The 26,164-nt window shown below is 42.7% G+C and overlaps 2 protein-coding genes across 10 annotated transcripts in view; both read left to right on the forward strand.

Annotated features, from left to right (window-relative positions):
* The first annotated feature begins 389 nt into the window (after window positions 1–389).
* tnpo1 (transportin 1) lies at window positions 390–23,439 on the forward strand. Of its 3 annotated transcripts, none has more exons than XM_060050418.1 (25): window positions 391–566; window positions 725–838; window positions 2,790–2,865; window positions 3,676–3,825; window positions 4,770–4,876; window positions 5,133–5,266; window positions 5,810–5,891; window positions 7,769–7,891; window positions 9,021–9,139; window positions 9,590–9,650; window positions 11,614–11,791; window positions 12,182–12,334; window positions 13,036–13,261; window positions 13,754–13,925; window positions 14,182–14,268; window positions 14,413–14,562; window positions 14,802–14,960; window positions 15,473–15,560; window positions 15,799–15,897; window positions 16,003–16,098; window positions 18,122–18,197; window positions 19,160–19,259; window positions 19,495–19,569; window positions 19,914–20,051; window positions 20,263–23,439. In XM_060050418.1, the coding sequence occupies exons 2-24, from the start codon at window positions 734–736 to the stop codon at window positions 20,019–20,021; spliced, it is 2,724 nt and encodes a 907-aa protein (XP_059906401.1). In that variant the 5' UTR covers window positions 391–566; window positions 725–733; the 3' UTR covers window positions 20,022–20,051; window positions 20,263–23,439. The 3 variants fall into 3 exon arrangements, 2 of the variants coding, with proteins under 2 accessions (XP_059906401.1, XP_059906402.1); XM_060050419.1 differs by having other exon boundaries at window positions 392–566; window positions 14,413–14,520; XR_009525391.1 differs by lacking the exons at window positions 18,122–18,197; window positions 19,914–20,051; window positions 20,263–23,439 and having other exon boundaries at window positions 390–566.
* A 520-nt stretch (window positions 23,440–23,959) lies between these two features.
* Window positions 23,960–26,164, forward strand: part of fcho2 (FCH and mu domain containing endocytic adaptor 2) — a 39,501-nt gene continuing 37,296 nt past the window's right edge. Inside the window, exon 1 of one of the 7 annotated variants that reach the window (XM_060050426.1) lies at window positions 23,960–24,488. In XM_060050426.1, the coding sequence (XP_059906409.1) occupies window positions 24,456–24,488 (33 nt within the window). In that variant the 5' untranslated portion in view covers window positions 23,960–24,455. The remainder of the gene's footprint in view (window positions 24,489–26,164) is intronic. The other 6 variants (XM_060050420.1, XM_060050422.1, XM_060050423.1 and 3 more) reach the window with 6 other exon arrangements.

A 26,164-nucleotide genomic window follows, 5' to 3' on the forward strand; every position in this document is an offset into this window, starting at 1 on the left:
CAGCAACATATGCAAAGACAAACACCATACAACCAATACACAACAAACCTAAACACTGACTAAAGTGTACCAAAAAAAACGACCACTGTACACTGTTTGATGCACTTGTCAAACGTGAGAAGGTGCAATAGATGCATAGACCATTGGGGCAATGTTTGGATGCATTAATTTAATTATTTGTTTATTTATTTCATTATTTATTCATTTACTCTTGTATTTGAATGAATCAATTAATTAAAATTTTCACGTCTGTTTAAAGATGTTAGTGTTCTCTCATAGAGGTGTTCTCTGCGCTCATGGTTGGTCCTCAATATGAGAGACATGTAAAGTAAAACGGTGGGCGCTAGGACCTCTGCGGATGCACGTTGAGCAGCTAGTGCCCTCATGCTAGCAACGGTCCTATCGCGAGATGAACGTGATGTTCAGCCGCTATCCCTGGAAGCTACTATAGCCCGTCTATAGCCAGCTACCTAACAGCCAATAGCTGGCTTGTTGCGAAAACGGATGTTCCGAGGTTGACAGGTCGATGTCTGAGGAAGCCCATTACTGAGTGGCGTGTTAGCTAGGTAAAATAAATCATATTCACTGGCTCGTCCTTAGACAACGTGTCGGGGTTATTGGGGCCTACTGTCGCTCTCCGGAACACACCTTTATGGACTCGCGTTTTTAATCCGAAGGGTTATGTGTTGTTGACATAAGCATTCTCTGCCCTTTTCCACTGCAGCAAATCAAGATGGAGTGTGAGTGGAAGCCAGACGAGCAGGGGCTCCAGCAGATCATACAGCTCCTGAAGGAGTCCCAGTCGCCGGACACGTCAACCCAGAGATCCGTCCAGCAAGTATCCTTCCATGCCTCCGACGATCACCTGTTTAGACAGGACCTGGTTCGATCCCCTCTATAGACAGGATTGGATTCGATCCCCTCTTTAGACAGGACTGGTTTCGATCCCCTCTTCAGACAGGACTGGGTTCGATCCCCTCTTTAGACAGGACTGGGTTCGATTCCTCTTTAGACAGGAATGGGTTCGATCCCCTCTGTAGTCAGGCCCCTCTTGACGGGACTGGGTTCACTTGATGGCCAGCTATTCTGACGTGTGCTAGTGTGCATGTTGTTCCGTTGATAGAAGCACCCGACGATTTAACACCAGACTGGTTAGTGTGTTGTTCCCAAGCTCTCTGGCAGCCAACATGTCTTTTTAAACAGCACGTTGTGTCGGGTGTGTGTGTTGTAAACAACAGGGTTTGACTACCACGGTGGCTTAAGGGTCGCTCCTGTCATTTGGGAATTCGTCACCTTGCAATCGCCCTCTCTCAGCTCGTGATTAAGGGATAGATGATCGCCCCTCAATTATCTGAATAAAAAAAATCAATCCAAAGGATTCGTGGAGGAAAATGGAATTAGTTTAATTAACGTTACGTTGGGGTTGCTAAGCTTTATACGGGGATATTTTAATCCCAATACCGTAATAACTGCAACATTACGCCACTTTAACCTTCTACTGTACAGTGCGCAGATGTGTTGTTGGGTTTATATTCCTATCCAGTGCGTCCTATTGTTGGCTCATGATGAGGCAGGATGTTGCATATTTCCTATGTCTTGCTATGGTGTTACTGGTGTGTTTCACTTGATCTGGAATGGGACATGTTTTCGCATTGAATGTCAACATAATATACCTAATGTTACCGATATTAGGTCACTAGAGTCGACTGCGTTCCCAGCTGCAAAAGAACATGATAGAGACAACCTCTTTGGACCATCTGTTATTAGCAGTGCTTCTCAAGATTTGCTGTTGTCCTTGCCATTCCGATTTTTTTATATTTAATTTAATCACAAAATTACAAACATATTAATGAACATTATGATACACTTGGATAGCTATTCTATTCAAGCAACAAATCACTTTTCAATAAACACAGGGTAAACATAATGTACCAAGTAAGCCATGAAAGGAGGAAAACATCTGTCATCACTATTGATATGCTAAATTAGGAATGTATGTCTTCTCCTTTTCACTATTGTTGTATTATTTTTTTAATTAATAGGATCCATTGTACCTGATTTTCCCTTTTTTAATTTCCCCTTTTAATTCGATTGAGTTTATAATATCAATATTCTTAACAAGCCTTTCTTATAGTTATCATTTTAATTCTGACAGGCAGTGTTTTCAGGGCCTACTGTTAACCGTTGTTTGGCTTCACCTTATTATTCTATCACAATTTGCATCAATAGATTAATAGTCAAAGAGGTTGCGGATCCTAGGTCCATCTGGTGGTTCCCGGTACACTGTTGTAGTATAGTTCAGTGGAGGGAGGGTTGTAATTAGATTCCTATTCTGGCTAGCTAGCTGCAGCAGCTGTACTTGGCCAGAATACAAATCTCATTACAAGCTAACTAGCCAGCTAGCTTTGACATTTACAATCCTTTTTGTAGGAGTTGTATGCATCGTAGAAGATCCACTGCATGACAGATCTCTACCTATGGCCCTTGGGTATGGACCCATGATCAGTTCGTATATTTTTATATTTTTATGAATTGTCCCCTTTAGCATCAGCCAAGAAAAAATAAATACATCAATGGCTTTTAAGTAGGCCTGCAGCATATTTTTATTTGAAAACAAATGACTCTTCTCTGAATTGCTGATCATCTCTAACCATTGAATATTATAGCAGAGATTCAAAAGAAATCATGTTCATACGCAGTGGATGATTAATTCACTGATTTGCATTAAGACGGAAAGCTGTTTTGTGGCTGATAAATGTTGACAAGTCTTCCTTAATACCTGTTCCCAGAGACTAGAACAGCTCAACCAGTATCCTGACTTTAACAACTATTTGATATTCGTTCTCACAAAGTTAAAATCAGAAGGTAAGATTTAACTCTTTCAAGACATTGTAATGACCCTGGTTGGTAAATAGGTGCAAAGGACCTGAACACAGAGATAAATAACATTACAGAAAAGAAAACTGGCTCTGAAATATCAAACAATGTGTTCAATGGGAAATATCTCAGCTATGTTCCTCAAAGCACACAGTATTTATTTATACATTTTAATAGTTTACGATTATAAAAATAAGAATACTAATATTGCCATCTCCTTAATCTAGCGGTACATTTATTGATATAATCGGCTTCTTCTTGAGTGACCGGTCTGTCTGGATATGGCGTGGATACTCAGATGATAGGGCTCTCAGAATATGGGTCACTCTAAATTTAAACTTAACGCCTAGCAACGCTCAACTCTTGACCAGGCTGTCTGTGCTGTAGACGGCCTGATTGTTAAGACATTCAGGGTGACGGGGTTATATGACAATTATCAAATCAGATATCAACTGGTTAACTAACCAAACTGTTTTGTAAATAGTGGCCCCATTGTTTTGCAAAATGTGCCTGTGAGGTTATATTTCGATTATGTATTTTTTATTTTTTCCCAACATGAATCATCAATCGATAAACATGACATGTTTTTAACACTTGTCAGAACATTTGTTATTTTCAAATATTTATTCAGAAACCCACACAGATTGTAGCATACTAATGGATGTGTGTCGTTCTTTATTTTCTCTTTTTGCCTTATGCGTGCTAAAGCGCCAGGATTATTCCAGGACAACGATGATTGATCGTGTCCTTGTGTATCATATATCTCAAAGTCTCTAACTGGATTATTTTCCCTCTAAGATGAGCCCACTCGCTCCCTGAGTGGACTGATTTTGAAGAACAATGTCAAGGCTCACTACCAGTCGTTTCCTAACGGCGTCTCAGACTTCATCAAGAATGAATGTCTACAAAACATTGGCGATTCCTCCCCTCTTATCCGGGCCACTGTGGGTGAGTAGCCCCATGGTTTTTATTTAAACTTAAACTGTTTGCATGTTTAGCCTTTTGCTTAGAGTTTACCTGTGTCTCTTTCTTACAGAATAATTATATTTGAACTTTATACCTGTTCTCTACAGACTCTTAACACAGAGATCCGATCAAGTTTCAAAGATTAAATGTTAAACTTAGTCAAATTAGTAAGGTTGTAAAAACAAAATCGGTAATGCAACAGTAATAGATGAAGAATGCTGTTGCACAGCTTGTAATATTAGCACATTGGAGATTGCAAATATGTTTGTGACAGTGTGTGCCTTTCCCCATCTGAAACAGCTGAACACAAGCCAGCAATGATCTGTCTATGAAAGATTAATTATGTTTAAAAACGAAACTACCTTTGTTAAGGACCCAGTAACATGTTATTGGAAGAATCTTGCAAAGCAAAGAAGTATTATATTCCACAAATATTTCTTCATAATGCTGCTAACTGTCTGCAATTTCCATGACCTGGGTGGTAAGACAACTTGGTATTTTATTTAAGAAATTATTTATTTTATTAAAGTTAGTAACACTGTGTTACGATGCGGATGCCGGCTCGATTAGTTTATAATCCCAAACTGTTTCTCATTTTGTAATCCAACACCGAAATACAAGAACAAATGGTAGTTTCTTTGGTATATAAAAAACCCTGACCTGACTATTGTTTCAACATTTGAAGCACACCATGTTATGTTAGATCTTCATTGATGAAAGCTATGCTTGCAGGATGAGACATATGCGGTAAACTGTGTTGTGTTTATTTATGCAATGAGCCTTAGTACACTTTTCGGTTGGGGGCTAGAGTTGAATAATAACGTTAGCAAGAAGACAGTCACTTCCTCTAATCGGTCAATCATCAAATGTTGTGTCCATATGATTGTGTTGGAGGTGACCTCCCCATAACCCTTCCTCCCTGCCAGGTATCCTCATCACAACCATCGCCTCTAAAGGAGAGCTACAGAACTGGCCCCAGCTCCTGCCTAAACTGTGCCTCCTGCTGGACTCTGAGGATTACAACACGTGTGAGGTTAGTGTAATTACATGATTAGGATCTTTAGACTTGACCTAGTTTCCATGTTATTTAACTCCAGTCAGATGTAGTGGGCCTCAATACTGCAATTGTTTAAGTATAGATTATCAAAACAGATGGTGACAAATTGTGGTATGAGGGCCGCGATTATGTCCCTTTTTTGTCCATGTCGCAGAGCACAGTTCATGCACGGTGACTTTAAACTTTAAAGACTTTAAAGAGGGCCGATCTGTTCTTCATCTTCGTCTGGCAGGGTGCGTTCGGAGCGCTGCAGAAGATCTGTGAGGACTCTGCAGAGATCTTGGACAGCGATGTTCTCGACCGCCCGCTCAACATCATGATTCCCAAGTTCCTGCAGTTCTTCAAGCACATCAGCCCTAAGATAAGGTGGGCTTCATTTTTACTGACTTTCCAATTAGTGATGTTGATATGGTTGTTTTTATAGTAACTCACCAGCATCTGAAACTTGAAATCAGTTCCTGAAATACGACAATACAGTAAATTACAAGATAAAGCTGCAGTACATCAAATTACAACTAGCTCGTAAATGGACTAGCTTAAAATAGACCTGGAAATTCAATGTTGATCCATAATTATTTCATTAATGTTATCAATTAAATCACATCCTATAACTGATGTAATCTACACTTGCCTGACCCGTACTTCTCTTTGTTTACATGCCATGCTTCACCCCCATGTTCGCACAGTAGCTCGGAAACAAGCTACTCTTGAGAGGACCGTATCTTATCTTATCCTAGGAATGCTATCTTACTTGTAAGATACCTTACCTTGCTCTGAAGTATAATTCCCCAGGCCTCGACATGAACAGTGTTCGGACACACCTACCGCTACACCTTGAAGTTTAACTGCTAAAGTGATGAAGACGCATGCTGGTTATGGTTTTTGTGAAGTATCGTCTGTGTGTTGCAGGTCTCACGCCATTGCCTGTGTCAATCAGTTCATCATCAGCCGAACCCAGGCTCTGATGTTACACATCGACCCCTTCGTGGAGGCAAGTATCAACTGTTTCAAAATGCATTGGGTCTTCCACCAAAAAGTTAAAGGGCCTATATTACACCGCCATGTGAATAAGTAATAGCAATCACCATTTCGTCATCTATGCTTTTTTTTTTTAAGTCAACACTGGGCATGTCAGTCACTCCATCTGTACGTTAGACAGATCAACTCCCAGTCTACCATAAACAAGCTCCACCGGTTATATACTCCCACGTTGTGATGTCACGATGTGATGGACATTGAAATGGCTCAGTTACGGTTTGTTCCTGATCCCTCGGACGGCAGCCTTCCGAGTTGCAAGTGGGGAAATCTCGAAGCTTTCTTGCGCAATTCACGGAGGCACGCCCCCTTTTGTTCGATCCCCCTCGGAATTCTGAGAGAATTCCGAGTTCATTGATGACTCTCTCAACAAAAATGGCTGCCTCCGTACAGAGATTTATTTTCTTTGTATTTGTACCACGTTGTTCATATTAATGTTGATTTGAAATGGTCTTACACACTTGATTACATTGCTACTTTATTCCGGTCACCAATTTATGCATTGCACAGACTTGCTGTGCGTGCAATTCAATGTAAAGTTGTGTTGTTTTTATTCAAGCTGTTTTGCTAAAGAGGCTAATGTAGCTAACAATAAACAACGACTAGCCGATGACAAGACACAATCACAAAGACGAACGGGAACGCTATAAGTGACAAAAGACAGGAAATTACGTCACAAGTGCAACTCCTAAGGCTGGTGTCTGAGGCATCTGGAACACACACCATTAGCCCCAAGCACACAGCAGGGAGTGTGAATCGAAGTCCACCATAAAAAACTCATGGAATCGTATATTTCTGATGGAGTGGCGCACATGGAGGGTGAATGGGGCGGCCACTCTATTTATATCATTTGCTCCGTCGAGTACTCAAGTCTTTTTTTATTTGCCTGGGACATTCCCAAGCCTTTATTTAACAATGTACACGTATGTTATATCAGCTCGTCCTGACACGGCCGTGTGCTTCGGGCTTAATGGCTCATGAACCTGACACCCGGTGTCATGGTAACCAGGACACCCTTTAAATATATGCCCTGCGTGGGACACTTTTATCATCGGTATGACGGACTATCCTGTGAGGGCAAACACTAACCCTCTCCTTATAGTGCCACGCTTTGCCAATAGAGCAACATTTGGCCTTTTTTCCTGAATCCATACAATTCATTTAGAGGATTTCATCTCCCTGCTGCATTTTAAACTCACCAGGCGTGAAAACCGGCCAGCTCTCGGGCCGTCTCTTGCCGTGTCCACAAACAACATTTATGTGCCTCTATTTTAATAGCGGCCCTGCTCTCTCGGACGACCCTGACACGGCCCTGAGCCCCAGATGGGCCATGGATAAACCTACTTCTCTAAGCAGGAAATCAATCAGTTTCATGGCCTGTTAGTTTGTCATAGAAGGGGGAGGGAGGTAATCAATCTTTTGTGTTGGGGTTGGAGTGACATTACTTACTGCAGGTGACTATTCCAATTATGTATGTTCCGATTTTCGGTGAATTTACAGATGAATCGATGCTGATAAACAGCATTGTTTATCATCATTGATAAAGTGCTTCATGTGACCGGAAGGAAAATGTATCAATTGTGGCGACTTGAAATTCTGAAAAATAATGTCACATCTATTGGCGTATAAGTTACTTTGACTTACGCGTGTGTGTGTGTGTGTGTGTGTGTGTGTGTGTGTGTGTGTGTGTGTGTGTGTGTGTGTGTGTGTGTGTGTGTGTGTGTGTGTGTGTGTGTGTGTGTGTGTGTGTGTGTGTGTGTGTGTGTGTGTGTGTGTGTGTGTGTGTGTGTGTGTGACTGTGTGACCGTGTGACCGCTCTGGGCTTTCCTCCAGAACCTGTTTGCCCTGGCAACAGATGAGGAGCCTGAGGTGAGGAAGAACGTGTGCCGGGCGCTGGTCATGCTGCTGGAGGTCCGAATGGACAGACTGCTGCCTCACATGCACAGCATCATACAGGTGAGCTGAGAGTACTGCACTGCATCATAATTGTGAGTGGAGAGCACACGGTGGTCAGCTGAGCGTAAATGGGGAATTTTGGCTTGGCGATATCGACACATTTATTCATCACAATAATTATGGGTCATTTGAAGTGCAAATCTTTTAATCGTAATTCAATTAGACCAGAACAATTGTGGATCACGATAAGTCTACATTAATTTTGTGACAATACATACCATTCAAAGAGGATAAACTATAATATTTAATTATTACCAAGCCCTAAATATGGCCTGAATCCTGAGTCATGTTTCTCTCATCCATCTGGTCCAGATTCAGAATGAGTACTTTAATAATCCCCTGGGAAATTCTGTCCACTGGGCAGTGGAGAGTGTGAGTGTGAATAATATCATCATAGTCTCCCCAGTAATCATGTTTTCACAGCCAATGCGAAGGATCTCCCTCATCTCCCAGACACACTTTTCTGATCTTGATCTGCGGGTTTCCCAATCGGCCGATCAAGAAGGAAGTGGCACCCAGGAAGTGTCAGTTCTTTGGTGTGCCTTTTAATTTCTGTCACATGCCTATCATCCAAGCAAATACCACATCCCTTCACCCTGCCTTACGTGGGACTTCGTGGTGCTACAGGCCCAGAGCTGACCCCTGTGTTTCTGTCCCTGCAGTACAGTACAGTACCGTACTGCGTGGGGCTTCAGGCTCAGCTGACCCCTGTGTTTCTGTCCCTGCAGTACAGTACAGTACCGTACTGCGTGGTGCTTCAGGCTCAGCTGACCCCTGTGTTTCTGTCCCTGCAGTACAGTACAGTACCGTACTGCGTGGTGCTTCAGGCTCAGCTGACCCCTGTGTTTCTGTCCCTGCAGTACAGTACAGTACTGTACTGCGTGGGGCTTCAGGCTCAGCTGACCCCTGTGTTTCTGTCCCTGCAGTACAGTACAGTACAGTACCGTACTGCGTGGTGCTTCAGGCTCAGCTGACCCCTGTGTTTCTGTCCCTGCAGTACAGTACAGTACCGTACTGCGTGGTGCTTCAGGCTCAGCTGACCCCTGTGTTTCTGTCCCTGCAGTACAGTACAGTACCGTACTGCGTGGTGCTTCAGGCTCAGCTGACCCCTGTGTTTCTGTCCCTGCAGTACATGCTCCAGCGGACCCAGGACCAGGACGAGAACGTGGCGCTGGAGGCCTGCGAGTTCTGGCTCACTCTGGCCGAGCAGCCCGTGTGTAAGGAGGTCCTGGCCGGACATCTCCATCTGTAAGACATGCATGCGCACACGCACACACACATGCACACACGTGCAGACACATGCATACACACACACGTGCAGACACACGCACATGCAAACAAACGCAGACACACACACATGCACCGACACACATGCACACACACGCAGACACACCCACCCACACGCAAGCCGCAGGCACGCACACGCGTGGAACCAACATGAAAACCGTTTGAGGAGGTGAACTTGACCAGGGTAGTAACTCACCTGAGACCTTGAGGGGGTTGTCCCTCAGAATTGGTACTCCTGACCTTTGACCTACCACCTCACTCCCCCCCCCCCCCTTTCTGTATTTTACAGTTTTCTCCGCCCCCGACACATTAATCTGTATCCTTCCACGCTAGAAAAAACGTATAGATTTATTTGGCCTTTCCTTGGCCTCTGATTGGCTGAGACCCCTGTGCTGTCTGTTTCTGATTAAGGCTCACCCCTGTGCTTGTCAACGGGATGAAGTACTCCGAGATTGACATCATTCTGCTCAAGGTGAGTCCATACGGTCTGAATCCCCTGATGGCCATCTTGGTTCTAAACACTAGCTGGGTGAGTCCATTGGGTCTGATTCATCTACAACTATATCCTAATGGAACGCCGATTCTACATTTGGTTGCCACCCTTAGGTTGCATGTTGGACCATGACGGCTACTAGGTGAATAAAGCGTTTAGATTGATATGTTGGGATGTATTGCTGATATATTATTATGCAGTTAAAATGTGTATGTTCCTTGCACAATGTATCTCCTAATAATGATAATAATTGAAAACTTCGCCCATTTGTTGCGTCAAACAGATAGCATGTTAGCTGACAGGAAGATTGTAGCATGGTACAACGTCTGTGTCATCAGAAGCTAAGTTTAGAGTACGCCTACACCAGAGTGCTGGCTTCTCTCAGTGTTTTTTGCTAACCAACACCAAGGCCAACGCAGTTTTTCTTCCTGTTTTTTGTCTCTGTAGCAAGACCGGTATATGGTTCCCTTGTTATGCAGAAGCACATTATAACCATCCACAGAGCTGTCCTATTGCCTTGGTCATATATATATATATATATTAGTGCTGTCAAGCGATTAAACTATTTTATCGCGATTAATCACATTAATGTCGTAGTTAACTCACGATTAATCGCAAATCTTTTTTCTATGCTAAATATCCCTTGATTTCTTTGTCCCATTAATTGGTCTCATTTTAATGCTCTTATCAACATGGATAAGTGCATCGGCTTGCCTTGTGCAAATGTTTTTTTTACTGATAACAACATTGGCATATAATGATCAAAACAGGACGATACAAAAAAAAAAGCCTATAGTGCAATTAAACGATGAACATACAATCATGCTGCCTTGAACATACCAGTCAGGCTACTGCTTCTTTGTTTTGAGCCAAAGCAAAAATAAAAAGGACGATTTTTTTCTTTTTTTTTAATAATAAATTGCGTTAACCGCGCGATAAAAAAAATAACACCGTTAAAATTGGTTTGCGTTAACGCCGTTAATAACGCGTTTGACTGACAGCACTAATATATATATATGTTACTTTTAGCATCTGAAATAGTCAGATTATTAGATTATAGATTATTAGATTATTTATTAGCGCAATGACAGAATACAATAAAAGTACATGTAGTGCACGTGCAGGAGAGGGACAGACAGCCCCGTGTAACACAAGACCCCCCCTCCTCTTGCAACAACACAAGATCAGCTAAATAATAACTGGTGAATAACATCAGTAATTATGCTACTGATCAGAAATCCAAGTGATCTATGACCAAACGCTTGTGAGCCTACCAGTGCTACCAGTCTCTGAGTCTGCGTGGTTGGTGACATGGGGTACTTGTTCCGGATGCTGTTCATATTTACCAGTAGACCGCCTGTAATCATCTGCCAAGAACAACTTCGGAATGTAGTGTTGCTTAAGGCAGCCTTTAGGCGCAAATGTGTCCAACAAGACCAACAAGCTAGACCGAAAACTGACCCCGAATCTAACTAGACAATGGTGGTGTTCATTCATTGTCAGAGCCGATATAAGTATCTGTTGCGGGCCTGTAATAAGCTCATCCAACCATCATCTTCCTATGCACAGAATATAATGTTTGGATTGCTTACCTGTCCGTCTACATACCTCCTATGCTACCTGCACCCAATCTGCCCGTGCACCCATCGTGCATGACCCTTGTCTTCCACAAGGCCGACCTATAGCTAAAGCTTGCGGGCTAGTCTCGTGTTTAGTGGGAGTGGCTTTGGAGGGAGGCCAGAAGGGAGGGGGGGAATATTTTCACTTGGATACTTTCAAAAATCAAGCTTACTCTGGCACGTCTCCAAATTGCCTACCTTAGCTCTAATAAATGATAATAAGGCTATTTAATAACGATGATGCCTACCAATAACATCACTGTGACACTATATGAGTATTCAGTGGTCTGCTGGGAGGATGACGAGCAGTGGTGTGTTCTCAGGGAGACACCGAGGAGGACGAGGCCGTCCCTGACAACGAGCAGGACATCCGCCCGCGCTTCCACCGCTCGCGCACCGTGGCGCAGCACCACGAGGGAGGCGGTATCCACGACGACGATGGCGACGACGACGACGACGACGACCTGGACGACGACGAGACCATCTCGGACTGGAACCTGCGTGAGTGAGCCACTCTCTCCCGCCGTCTCCCTTTTTGAGTGCCTCCCTCGGAGCTCCGCCCTCTCGGTCGGCGGTTCTTTTTGCTCAAAGTACGTGAACTAGAACGTTTCTCAAGAATCAAAGGGCCGCATCCGTACAGGGACTGCTTGTCTCTGTTTTACTCTGGTCCTCGTTTGATTTTGGACTGTGCCCTTTGATTAAGGCCCATTGAAATCTAAAAGATGAATTGAGTGGTTGCATACTAATGACCATTTGTGAAAAGGGACTGGCGATTGTTGGTTTATGTCCTGCAGCATGTACATTGAGACTGAATGAATTCATTGTTCTCAGTCACACTTGTATGTCACGTGTGTGTGTGTGTGTGTGTGTGTGCGTGTGTGTGCGCTACAGGAAAGTGCTCTGCGGCGGCGCTGGACGTCCTGGCCAACGTGTTCCGGGACGACCTCCTGGCTCACCTGCTGCCGCTCCTCAAGGAGCTCCTCTTCCACCCGGAGTGGGTCGTCAAAGAGTCCGGCATCCTGGTCCTGGGAGCCATCGCAGAGGGTACGTTGACGTCAACCTTTATTATCCCACGGGGGAAATGACGGGAATCTCGGGAAGGGAATTTGGGAATTCTAGGAGTGACATTGGGTAATCCAAGTTCGAAATTTTAGGAAATCTCAGAAGGGACATTTGAGAATCACAGGTGGGAAATCGGGGAAGAGTTGAAGAAGATGCAAAACATGTACTGAAGCGACGTTGTTTTGAATGTTAGAGGAACTAACACGATGATGATTTATTATGTCGGCCCATTCTGCACCTATTCCCTCCTAACCGTCCCCGGACGAGGTTTCCCACATCTTGGTTCCCTGTCAAGGTCTCCTCCCCATTGGATTTGGGGAGTGATTTCTTCTGTTTGGGGTTTTCGTATAATGTGGGCCTGTGAAGTCCTTTGAGACTATACCTGTCAACTTCGATCAATTGGCTTGATACCTGAATTAAATGTTTTCTTTTAAACCTGCACTATGAGTTGTTCCAGAAGCAGCGTCTAGTGGTTTGAGTTGTAGCTGCAGTTATTGTGGTTTTCAGAAAACATTGATAGGGCAAAAGTGGCCCAGAAAGAGACTATTTACAGAGAAAAGCTCCTTTGACAGAATGACTAGTCGACGTGCTTGAGAAACTTTTCATTCCGGATATGGTTATTAAGAGCTACATTAGAAGAGTGTCATTTAGATGTTTAACGGTCTTGTTGTGTTGACCTCCAGGCTGCATGCAAGGCATGATCACCTACCTGCCGGAGCTCATCCCCCACCTGGTGCTGTGTCTGGCGGACAAGAATGCCCTGGTGCGCTCCATCACCTGCTGGACCCTCAGCCGCTACGCCCACTGGGTGGTGTCGCAGCCCCCCGACTCCTACCTCAAGCCCTTGATGACGGAGCTGCTCAAACGCATCCTGGACAGCAACAAGAGGGTCCAGGAGGCTGCCTGCAGGTCTGTGTGTAGGAGTACACGTGTGGGTGTGTGTATGTGTCTGTGTGTTTGTAGGTGTCTGAGTGTGGGAGTGTCTATGCCTGAGGACACTCTATTTATTTTTTATTGTGTACCTGGATTCAGTTTTTTTATGTGACACCACTTTGGTGAAAAACTTAAAAGTGTGTAAATAATTAAAAAATAAATAAATACATAGCGCCATCTTCAAAGGCTTCTTCTATCCATACCATAACTGTCGTTACATCCACTGTGAATTGTTTCTACTACTCATTGTGTAATTATATTTTTCATAGATCCATATTTGGATGTTTGAATATTAAAATCCCTTTTCAGTTCTTATTGCAGTCCTGTACTTCTGCTGGGATACCTATGGGATGAATAAAGTTCATCATAATACATTTTTACAAACTGCATCAGATTAGAGTTTGAATAGAGTTCACAAGACCTTGACTCTATATCTCCTCCTCTCTCTTTAAACGCTCCCCTGGTCAGTGCGTTCGCCACGCTGGAGGAGGAGGCGTGCACAGAGCTGGTTCCCTACCTGGCCTACATCCTGGACACGCTGGTGTTCGCCTTCAGCAAGTACCAGCACAAGAACCTGCTCATCCTCTACGACGCCATCGGAACCCTGGCCGACTCGGTGGGACACCACCTCAACAAGCCGGTAGGCCGGGGGGCACGGGCGCTAGGGCAGTGGGCCGAGGGACCAGTCTGCCTTCAAATACTGCTCAACTCTTCCTCACATTTATGCATTAAACAAAAAGCTTATTTGCTGTTGATTCATAATGACCTTTAAGTTCCATCCTTATGTTTAAACTCTCAAGATGTCATAGATTCATCATCGGCATGTCCTAGGCCTTCTCAATAGATTCATGGTTGTTTAATAAGCATGTCTCCTGTATTCCTGTTGTTGTTGTTAGGAGTACATCCAGATGTTGATGCCTCCTCTGATCCAGAAATGGAACGAACTTAAGGACGAAGACAAAGACCTCTTCCCTTTACTAGAAGTACATTTCTTTAAGACTTTACATTTTATGTTTTATTTGGAGTTTGGCATCTTGTGCGGGGTCAGGGTTTGAACCGCAGACCTGGCGGCTGGGAGTCGAGCACCCGCTCACTGCCACATTGTGATCCCCCATCCTCTTCCTCAGTGTCTGTCGTCGGTGGCCACGGCCCTCCAGAGTGGCTTCCTGCCGTACTGTGAGCCTGTGTACCAGCGCTGTGTGAACCTGGTCCAGAAGACCCTTGCCCAGTCCATGGTGAGCACCCAGCACACAGGAGGACATTCTGGAGGCATTTCTGTACGGTTAATATATATACACACAATATTCTACTATCTGTGATCTCTTGTATTTCAATTTCAATTTCAATAAATTGTATTTTGTATGTATTGAATGTTTTTTATTTGAATAATAATTTGATTGTGCCATAGTGTAAAATATTCTTTATTATTATTACTTATACCTACTAAAGTTCAAGGGTTTGTTTCCTAAATGTCTTTCCTTCCTTCTTCCACTCTGTTTTTCCCGCTCTTTTTCAGCTCCACCAATCACAGCCAGAGCAGTACGAGGCCCCGGACAAGGACTTCATGATCGTAGCTCTGGATCTGCTCAGCGGACTGGCTGAGGGGCTGGGGGGCAACATCGAGCAGCTGGTGGCTCGCAGCAACATCCTCACGCTCATGTACCAGTGCATGCAGGTGAACCAACAAAGACAGACCAACGTGTAGAACACAGAGTGAAGGCCCGTCCTCTTCCCATTGGACGTGGCTTGCGCTCAGGACTCCATTCATGTGTATGCCTCGGGCGGTGACGATAAAGCGCTGCGCACCGCCGAACAACGGTGTTGAACGCAGCTTTCGGTGGAGGTTTTTGTTTTATCCTCGGAGTGCAAACTTTTGCATACATCGGACCAAACTCACTAGACGAGTTGCCACCGAAACACAATTCAAAATGATAATGGCTCGAGAAACCGACGCTATGCTAGTCGCCTAGCGACCAATGCTTGTGTTTGCCGATGTTCGCTGTGAGTTTGCCGTGCCAAGCCGCGACAAAGTGCTCACCACGTCCTTTGTGAACAGGTTATGGCCTGTTTGCACAAGGTGTGGTCAGCGTCCCGTTGCAGTATATTCCTTTGTAGAATCTCCTGGATTAGTTTATGAATGGATTATGCGCAATTGCTGATCCAGGGCTAACCCACTCTTTCCTCCAGGATAAGATGCCTGAAGTCCGCCAGAGTTCGTTTGCTCTGCTGGGGGATCTGACCAAGGCCTGCTTCCACCATGTGAAGCCCTGCATCGGTACGTCAAATGGTTTCATTATGAAGGGTTCAGTAAAACTCAGGAACATTCTTGACCATGGGATTCTTATTACCAGTTACTGTTGGCTTCGCTTTAACTGGAAATATCAAATATATCGTCATGCTCAGAGCAAAAAAAAATCTGCTTAATGGTATATAATAACAATAACATAAAGAAATCATCGGTACCCTGTGTGCTCCTCAATCTGTGTCTGCGTGTATCCCCTCTCTCCTTCCAGCTGATTTTATTCCCGTACTCGGTACTAATCTGAATCCTGAGTTGATATCTGTGTGCAACAACGCAACTTGGGCTATTGGTGAGATCGCGATACAAATGGGTACGTGCCTCTCCTTCTAGACTGGTCACATTCCACCTATGGGTTGTACATGCATGTCCCGGACTATAGAACGACGCGGTGTGTTGTTTGGGTTCCACCACGCAGGGCTGGAGATGCAGCCGTACGTTGCCGAGGCACTGCGTCTGCTGGTGGAGATCATAAACAGGCCCAACACACCAAAGACGCTGCTGGAGAACACAGGTACCACATGGTGGCGCTGCTGAGGGAGGTGCACACACACACACACACACACACACACACACACACACACACACACACACACACACACACACACACACACACACACACACACACACACACACACACACACACACACACACACACACACACACACACACACACACAAACGACACACACACACACACAAACGACACACAAACGACACACACAAACGACACACACACACACACAAACGACACACACACGCCCACACACACATACGGATCACGCACACACACGTAACCAGGGAGTGACACAAATGAAGGTTGGTGCACACACACGCATGCACACGCACCCAGTCAAACAAACAGTCAAACACACACACACACACACACACACACAGCCAAGCACAGCCAGGGTTCTCAGAATGTTGTAGCTTGGTGTAATAATTAATGTTGTTCTCAGAAACATCTGCAATATATGCATACAGGTTTGGACCAAACATATAACTATTTCAGAGACTGATTAGCAAGCTCACAGACATATTTATATCTAGAAAAGACACAAACAAGCCATGTTAGTTGCCAGGCTTGAAATTACATAAAATGCTAAAGTTTGTACATTGAATGTAGGTATTGTATTGGAATTAAACAAAGCATTTGGCATATTGTGAGGAAAATACGATTTTTGTAGCACATGGACAGATATAATACTTAAATTATCCCCCTATAGTCATAAAGCACCTTTAATCCAGGCTAAAAATGTTAACCTTTGCTCATATAGCTAATACTAAATTGTGGGTTTATTATTGACTAGCTAAAATGAACCATAACCAATCAAAAGCCTATCTAGTTCAAGGAGATGTCCCCCACTTAAATTGAGACCCCATAGGGACTCTGTAGATGTGTACCTGTTTTTTCGTTGTCAGTTTATTTATTTGTTGCTTTTAGTTACTGTTCTTTAAATGTGGATGCATTTCTGCTAATAGATGTTGAATGTTGTTAAGGATAGCAAATGTTTGATGCAGGATACGTCCAAAAGAAAATAACAATGTCCGTTCAAACTGTCCAATCACATTCTTATTGTTTTGATTCTCTCCCACTTCCACCTTCAACCAAAATTGAAGTCCCTGACATGCAACAGCGCTTTGTGGATCAGAGGCCATACCTCTGTCGAGCAATCGACAGTATTGGGAACCAATTTGTACTATGTACCATTACACACAACAAACGTAGAGGGAAGGTGGAAGTGGCCGAAAACGTAATGATAACGACACACTAACGAGATTAATCCCACTCCCACTGCACCACGTCATGTTGTCTGGTCGTATATATATCCTGCACTGAACTGTACCTCTAATGAGCCTACCATCTGCTTTCTGCATGCACCATTTAACTGTTCATAAATGCCTGTTTGTTAATGAGAATGTTGCATAGTTTTGTGTCTCTTAAACGTAGGTTCCTTCCTCCTCTCTGCCTCATACCAACCTGCAGGGCGGGACTAGTCGCCCTCCATCTTAGTGGCTGGGAGTAAATCTGTCCGTTAGAGAGAACAGACAATTTGGATCTTCTTTTTTTCTTTTACGATGAAAAACAATTATGTTAACGTGTGTGTGTCTGTGTGAGTTTAAGGGAGAAATCTCTGAAATAAATGGTCGACTGGACTGTAACTGGTCAATTCGATCCCCAAAGTTATTCCAACCTTGCCACACTATTAGGATTCCTCTTATGCGAGTGGCATGAGTTCATTTTCTTGATAGACTTCATGACCGTGTTGTCAACAACAAAAACGTTGATCTCCCTTAAACGTGTTTGTGTTTTATAGTCATATTTTGCATTCCTCCCCTCTTTTACCCCGGGGGGAGGTTGTAATAATCTGCATTAGTGAAACCGTCTGTTTATTCACATACAGATTCTGTTGATTTTCATGTTTCTGAGTTCTTTGTTTTTTCTTTATTTGTTTCTCCCCACCCCCCCACCCCCTCCTCATTGCTCATGTCTTGGTTGGCGTTTGGTGGTGTGTAACCGTGGTTGCGTTACCTTAGCAATAACAATTGGTCGTCTTGGTTACGTTTGTCCTCAAGAGGTGGCACCCATGCTACAGCAGTTTATAAGACCCTGGTGTGTATTATTCAATCTTTTATTTCATTCATTTCCTCTCCCCCTTTCTTCCTCTTCCTCTCCTGCTCCTCCTCTTCCTCTCCTGAGAATTGTTGCTCTTTCTCTCCCCCTGCTACTGTCGTCTTTCTCTCGCCTCCCTGTGACCTCAAGTCTTTTCTGTTTATTTAGTGTATGGATCAGTTTGTAATCATTGCCAACCATGTGACTAACCCTGTCCTCACTTATAAGGCCTTACTTGTGATGTTGTTGTTTTGCCTCAGTAGCACCTTCACGTATTACACATTAATTCATTTAATTTTCAGTTCTTGTCATCGTTATCTGTCGCTAATGATCTAAAGAGTGCAGGGGAGTGTCACATGTCTGCTGGTATATAAACAAAAGTACATACAGATAAAAAAAGGGAGCATTATTTTGAAAATGGCCAAGTCCCTCTCTTATTTATTAGACCACCAGCTACATGTGGCTTTCTCAGAAGTCCCCTGACAGTTTAGATAAGTACATTTATGTTTCTGGGGTGCTCATAGATAAGGCTACACAATACTTTACTCATAACCAAAAACAACAGGAAGAGTAAGATGACAGAGACATAAGGATGATTTTTATATTAATATAAATATGCAGCTTCTGAAGGTGTGTTCGATGTGTATGCTTACATTTCTACCTTATTCATTATTTTAAGAGCAAAAGCATATTTTTATTATCTCCAAGAATGTTTGATATTTTTGCTTGAAGTTCATTTTAACTTAAGATAAGGTTAAGAATAATGCTTAAGACTCTTAAACAAAGCAGTATTTTTCAGGATTACGGATAGAAAGTATAAATTGGTGATATGTTACATTTAAAGATTTTATTTTTTTTAATTGATTTAAAAATCGAACACGCTTTTGGTTAATTTTTGTCTCCTGAAAGTATTGCTCTGTTTATGTGTGTGGTGTTTTTAAAAGAGGTATTCCCTATCCCAGGTGCACGTCTCTACGGAACATAAGAGACAATGAGGAAAAAGACTCTGCGTTCCGGGGAATCTGCACCATGATAAGTGTAAACCCCGGAGGTGTAGTGCAGGTGAGTGGCTCGCCAATGATGGAGGGCTAGTGCTCTAAAGTTCTAGTGTTCTAAGGTTTTAGAGCTCTAGAACGCTGGAGTTCTAGAACTCTTAAGTTCTGGAACTCTAATGTTCTAGAACTCATGAGTACATAGCAATGAGATGATCCCAAATCGTGTGCTACTTCAATTCCGCCTCCCCATCTCTTTCGATTCCCCCTTCCCCCACACCCTGTTTTTTTTTTTCCACCTCTAGGATTTTATATTCTTTTGTGATGCAGTTGCATCCTGGGTAAATCCGAAGGAGGATCTACGGGACATGTTTTGTAAGGTAAAAAAAAGTCATTATTTTTTTTGCAATCTTATACACATGATTTGAATTATTTTGGGTCATGATCAGACTTGAAGGAACAACATTTACATTTGCTAAGCAAATGTTTCACTGAACATCTTCAAACTCTGCTCCTCAACCCTCTAAATCTTTCCCATCTCTCAAAAGTTACCTGAGATTTTTCTACGCTGCTGGAAAGTTGGAATGTATATCACAGAGGGTGTTTTAAGCCACATTTCAAACAAACAAAAAATGCAACTGTTTTTAACATCAACCGTGAGGCTTATTTTGCAACTTAACGTTAATTTGAAGCCCCGTTAACCTCCTTTCTCCTGTGGTTTCAGATCCTGCACGGCTTCAGGAACCAGGTTGGAGAGGAGAACTGGCAGCGGTTCTCGGATCAGTTCCCTGCTCCTCTGAAGGAGCGCCTGTCCACCCTCTATGGCGTGTAGCGCTCACGAGCCCAGGGCCCAGTCAGTCGGGTCAGTGCGTCCTGTGACCTTGTTTTCATTCATCATTCCAGTTTCGGCTACCTCATATCTTCGTCTCGTTCAGAGAACCTAAACCTAGCTAGAATTCGAGAAATGTTGTTTTGATTTATTCATTTCCTCAAATATTTCCTTTTTGATTTATTTATTGAATACTTTTCTTTTTCTCCATTTTGAGTCCTTGTTTTGTGTTTTCCTTCTACAGGTCAATCACTATCTGGAGACGTTGTAGGGAGCCTCTTTCATCCAGGGAACACATTGCCCTTTGCATTAGGGGGTAGGGTCTGCCTGCTGGGAGGGTTGGAGGGAGGGAGGGACAGGGTGGGGAGAGAGGGCCCCCTCATAGCCACATGGACAGGGAGGGAGGAATGGGGAGGTCCGCCGTATTCCATGCACCGCGAGCATACGCGGAATGGAGGAAAAATAAATGGCTGCACAACTTAAATCACGGGAGGAAAACTTGCGTCTCATCTCAGCAGTCAACCAATGACGCGTTTAGGATAATAACTTTTTTTTCTTTTTCTTTTTTACCTGCCTTCATTATTACTTGGGTATTAAATACAAGTGTTGTTTAGGGTTTAAAACGTATATAAAAAGACCAATCTAAGATAAGGTAATCGATGTTACAGTGTTGGTGAGTCCTACTACTCGAGTAGAGGGTTCTTTACAACGGGGAAATAGCTCGTTTAAATTAGAGTCAATAATCCTGGACCTGCCGTGAATCAGATCATGTAGCTGATCCTTAAATTAACCCGTCTACCAACGGTGGTGTCCTAGTGAAACTCAAACCTTCTGAATATCTGAGGTCCCAACAGCCTGCCATCTTTAGTGGTTACTGAGTTTTTTTCTAATAATCTCTAATGATTGAAGGAGTAATAACAGGTTCCCATTGGTCACCAGGGCAGAAGCTGTCGATGTTCTTTGTCTCTTGTGAGAATACGATTGTCTTTTCTCAGTTTGACAGCATGCTTGCATCATAACAGAATTTGCCCGGCAAAAGAGTGCTGTGTTTGTGTGTTGAATTTGATTGGTCATTGGTCAACGTTTTTTTTTTTTTTTTAAGCCGGGTACTCTTTAAGTTTTCTTTGTCTTCTAGCAGAGAGTGACTACTGTAGTCTACCATGAGCGGGTATACCAAACAACAAACGGTGATCTGATCTCGATGGCTTGACCTTCTAGCATTGGGCCAGGCCCACGGCTCTAGATGTTTTGGCTTCCCAGCTAACTCCTCTTTATTGGCGGTGGGATGTGGGCCTGTGTCGTGACATTTAAACGCCACGTAACGCAGCTCTGTGCATTCATCAGCTGTTGCTGACATCCGAGCCTTTGGGGGGTGAAGATGGATGATGTCATGCTTCCGTGTTCACCTATTCATCTCCTTATCTCCATACAAACCACGAAAGCTAGTCGTGTCTTTCTTTGTGAGGTGTGTAATCAGTTGGCTGTTCAAACCTAGGGAACTTCATATCGACGTCAATTAAATGTTTATCTTTAAGGGTACTGAGGGGTTCTTTAAAAACGGTTAATTCTGATTTATGTTTAGTTTTTCTGGTAGCTTTTCTTAAAGCATGGTCTTGAGGATGATTGTGAACTGTTTCGAGTGCTTGTGGTTGGGTGTTGTGGAGTAGCTGATCCCTAACATGTTGGTGGCCCCCTTCCCATAGGGGAATATAATCAAGACAGGGAGGTGGGGGGCTTTAATTCTATATAGGAAACTGTATAAAAGGTATATTATGGCCTTGCTCAGCATTGGTTTATTTCAACACTGGTATTTTTAAAAGTTTTTTTTAATGAGATTTAATCCTATTGAGAGCGCTGGTGTATTCTGCTTCTCTGCGTCCTTTTAAATACTGTGAAACTACATAATATTGTTGTTGCTTTTGTCTGTTTATTTTTGTTTCATGTCACAGCCTGAACGTATTCCATGATGTTTTGAAATGATTAGGGAGCACATTTTATGTTTTACAACCTTCTTTTTCCACACACACTCTCTCTCTCTCTCTCTCTGCAGGTCAGAGTAATAATTGCAGTATTTTTTACTTTGTGTTTTAAATGCCAAGCACTTCAATAGCAACTATAGCACTACTTAGCCTAAGTATAGTTTTGCGGCAATGTACACACATAATACAATTGTTTTTTTTCTGCAAAACTTTTATTCCCATACTTGTTACTAATTGTTTAGCCATTCTTTTTCGATATAAATTATTTGGACAACTTGGTATACATACTTAACATATATTATATATATTGAACTGATGTTGTTGTGCAATCGAAAATCCCAGATGTTAGATTTTAAAGGAATCGTCCATTCAGTATGTATCACATCATGGAATATAGTGGAGGCAGATGTAGGTAAACACTTATACCTTTTTTGTTGTTGCCACATTGTGTTGCATCTACCCGGAAGTAAATGTGTAGTCTGTGTCACATTCCAGCTGTCTTTGCATTTGAAAACAAACATATACACCTTGGCCTGGTATAAGCCCTGTGTTGGTCTCTGAGACACCGAAACAAACTGTCTCTAATGGGCTGCATTTGTGAATTGACTGCTGCTATGCATTGTAGTTTTGTAACACGACTTGAATTCAGTGTTTTCGTAAACCTCAGGTTGTCTGAGTCGATTGTTTGATTTGCGTTTAGTGTTTTGGGGTCTCTCCCACCCCCCCCCCCCCCCCACCCCCCCTGCACTCCATGTCTGCCTTGTCCATCTTTTACAAAATGAGATTTACCAGCCTCTGGAATGGAGCGATAGGAAACAGTAGGTTGTTCAACAAATGAATGGTCATCAGTGGGGAGAACTGATGTAGAAAAATAAAAGGTAACTTGCACAAATGTATTTTCACACAGTGATTGTAATTCAGAGCGATGTGTACACACTGCCATGAGAGATCATAGCCATGGACGGTGTCAATAGAAATGTATTTGCAGGGGATAAAGAGTCCTTTAGTTAAAGTAACTAGAAGAAAAACGTCACGAAATAAGAGCTTGCCATGAAAGTAGTATAGTTTCCAAATTAGAATTTTTACTCAAGAGCTTTATTAAATGTATTTTGTAAAGCGACAACCAATAATATTGAATGTCTGTTCCTTATTCTCCTCACTTTTGATGGCCATTTAGCCTTGGAAATCCATTTAGCCTTCATCTTTTTGCTAATATTAGAGGCATTTCATTTCAATAAACTTGTTATGCATTTTTTTTGATAAGCTGCTGAATTATAAAGTAAAATTAGTACTACTGGGGCCACCAAATATTTTGGATCATGCAAAGAATCTATATTGTACTGTAGTAATTTTTGTAACAATATTTGTACAATGATCAAGTGGGTGTGACTGGTTACCATTGCTTGAATCTTTACATTGTTCAGAATAAATTGTTTACATTGTTTCTGTCCGTTTTTGTTTATATTCAATTTAACAGCTAATTAAAAATAATGTTTTGGGTAAGCCTATCCTCAGAACACAACAAACGTGTTTTCTAAAGATTTGATTAAAATAACTGCAAGGTGTTTAATGATTCAATGGAAACAATTACTTCAATAAGGAGAAAAGTTATATCAGTATTAATGACATCACAAAAAAATAACCAACGGTAGTTATTTTAGCTACCGGTAGCTGTGGACCTTTGTATCCACTGTATATATCTGCAAGAATTGTCTGACAACAATATATCTAGCCTAGAATGTTACTATTGGATAGGTAACAAAAATTGGAGATTGTATTAATTGAAAAAAAGTGAATAAGGAAATGAACGACACACACAAACACACGGGGGTATTCAATTAATACAATTGATTTGTCGGCATAATATCAAATGCTTTGCATGCATACGAATCGTTTCCCGCAGGGAGTAGACCGGTCACGTTTGGTCGGCCTCCTAATTTGCTGCCCGATCACAAACCCAATGACAGCGCATGGCCTACACGTTACTCTGATCAACTGCATACAGCTACTTTGTTTCAAAGTAAAAGTACTTCTCTAGTTTCAAAGTAAAAGCCCTGATTCCTTGGAAAGTTACCCAAATGGAAAATAAATCATCGATACGAGTTACCACAACAAATAAAGCAAATTCAAACCGTAGCTTCCGCCTACAACAGTGATATTCTATTATGTATTTAAATGTGCCATTGGTAGCGCTGTTTCAAACCCAACTCTCACGGTGCGTGTGCGTGTATGTATGTGTGTGTGTGTGTGTGTGTGTGTGTGTGTGTGTGTGTGCGTGCGTGTGTGAGGTTGGGAAGTAGAAAACACACGGAGGTGGAGTCTGGTCTGAAGGCAGAGGAAGGCTGGAGGAGAGCAGTGAAACGGCACAACAGGAACGGGGTAGGACGGCGGAGAAATCACGTCCCTACGGTTTGAATTCGCACCATTAAAGTGGCCCGGTCAAGGGGGATAAGACAAGATGATAACGCCCTACTTCCTGGAGAGTTTCTGGGTAAGTAACGCTATTATTACAGGGTTTAAACCCCATACTACCCCTGTGTTGTGAGCTCGCTTATTATTCAAATTATACAAGAATGAACGATATTGGACGGTACACCGGTGCTTAAATACGGCATGGTCCAAACCGTGGTATATTATTGAACGCCGGGTTTTAGACCGTTAATAAGTGCTAATTTTGGAGATCTATATTGCCGCCCCGGGATTGGGCCTTTGTAAACCAATCTAACTTGGGAGTTCAAGGAACCACTACCGACTGCTCCGATTGGCTGTGACGGAGCGGACTGGAATGTGGAGGACCCTGTCCTTAAATACCATTGGACGTCTTCCTTGTCGGTCAGCTCTTGCCGTACACGTCATATTCTTCCGCAACAAAGTTTTAGTGAGAGGCCAGATGTTGAACAAGTTGAAGAATAGTTTTAACAAAAAGAGTAGACCGTGGTTACTATATTAGAGATGTAATTATTACACATTAATAACACTGTATGGCAATATTGTGATGCTGAAACTCTCCATGTCCATTATCTTCATTTAATACTTATCATTATCATCGTTTGTTAGAATGTAGAAGGTCAACATATACGTCAAAATATGTTATCAACGCTTATTTGAAAAGGAAAACGGAGCTTGATGTTATTTCTGGTCAAATTGATTTTGATATATTTTGTGACCAATACGTGCTTAACGTTAACAGCAGTTGTTAGTTTTTTTTTCAGCGAGGGTTAAATCTTACTATGGCTTCTTAGGCACTGCCATTGATATAACTGCAGTGGTGCCATGTTTAGTTACTATGCATTGCTGTATTGGTTGTTATATTACTATATAATACTGCATGGTATACAAACACCACACAGACCAGACCCATCCTGTCTTACATTTATTTGTCCAAATATGAATCCATGGGCTTGTTGGTGAAAACCATATAGACTAGGCCTTGGACTAATTAGGGCTGGGACGTCAAGGTGATACCATTCAGTAATTTGCATAGCGTTCCTTCCTGAAATTCATGACAGGCAAGTGAGTAACAGTTAGTGAGTGAGTTCAACCAATCTGACATCCTTAAGCTTACAATTAGGCCCCTGCAAGCTAAACCATTACAATCCCAGTAGCCTTCTAAATGTGTGTGGTGTGTGGGCCTATAAACATATTGAAATCACTCTTCTTTGCATTGTCCCCGAGGTACCCTAGTTTCAGCACTAACTGGTAGGGTTGGCTGTATAAGGGTAAACTCTGTCCGTGTTTTAAACCACCCGTCTTGTATGATTGTTGACATGGTAGTGTAATTGTAGTCCTTTCACAACAATCGTTCCAGATGCATGAACGCTTTATGTGGGAATGAACGGTCAAATTCACATTGAAATTAACCTCAAATTAAAGTTGGTAGGCGAGAGTGACATACATTTGATGATTAGTTCTGAAAGTAACCGTTTCCCATTGACCGTGGTGTGATTATTTAACGTTCTATCTTTCGATCAATAAGTCAATGGGAGGGGGTGTGGGGGCAGACAACCCCTTCCATCCCTCAATCCGCCCTTTGTGCCCCGAAATGAGCCACAAGCGAATCCAGTGACAGCAAGGATCAGCTGTGTATTTAAGATGCGATGCAGCACACGCGGCCACACAGTCACACACACACTCACTCACTCACTCTGGCTTTCTCTCTCTCACACA

This window comes from Gadus macrocephalus, chromosome 4 (assembly GCF_031168955.1).
Source record: "Gadus macrocephalus chromosome 4, ASM3116895v1".
NCBI lineage: Eukaryota > Metazoa > Chordata > Actinopteri > Gadiformes > Gadidae > Gadus > Gadus macrocephalus.

Excerpts from the sequence above, each read along its gene's own strand:
- tnpo1 (XM_060050418.1), top strand. The coding sequence starts at position 734 with ATGGAGTGTGAGTGGAAGCCAGACGAGCAGGGGCTCCAGCAGATCATA. Across the intron at positions 2,866-3,675 it reads CACAAAGTTAAAATCAGAAG|ATGAGCCCACTCGCTCCCTG; the intron begins GTAAGATTTAAC and ends TTTCCCTCTAAG. Across the intron at positions 5,267-5,809 it reads CACATCAGCCCTAAGATAAG|GTCTCACGCCATTGCCTGTG; the intron begins GTGGGCTTCATT and ends TGTGTGTTGCAG.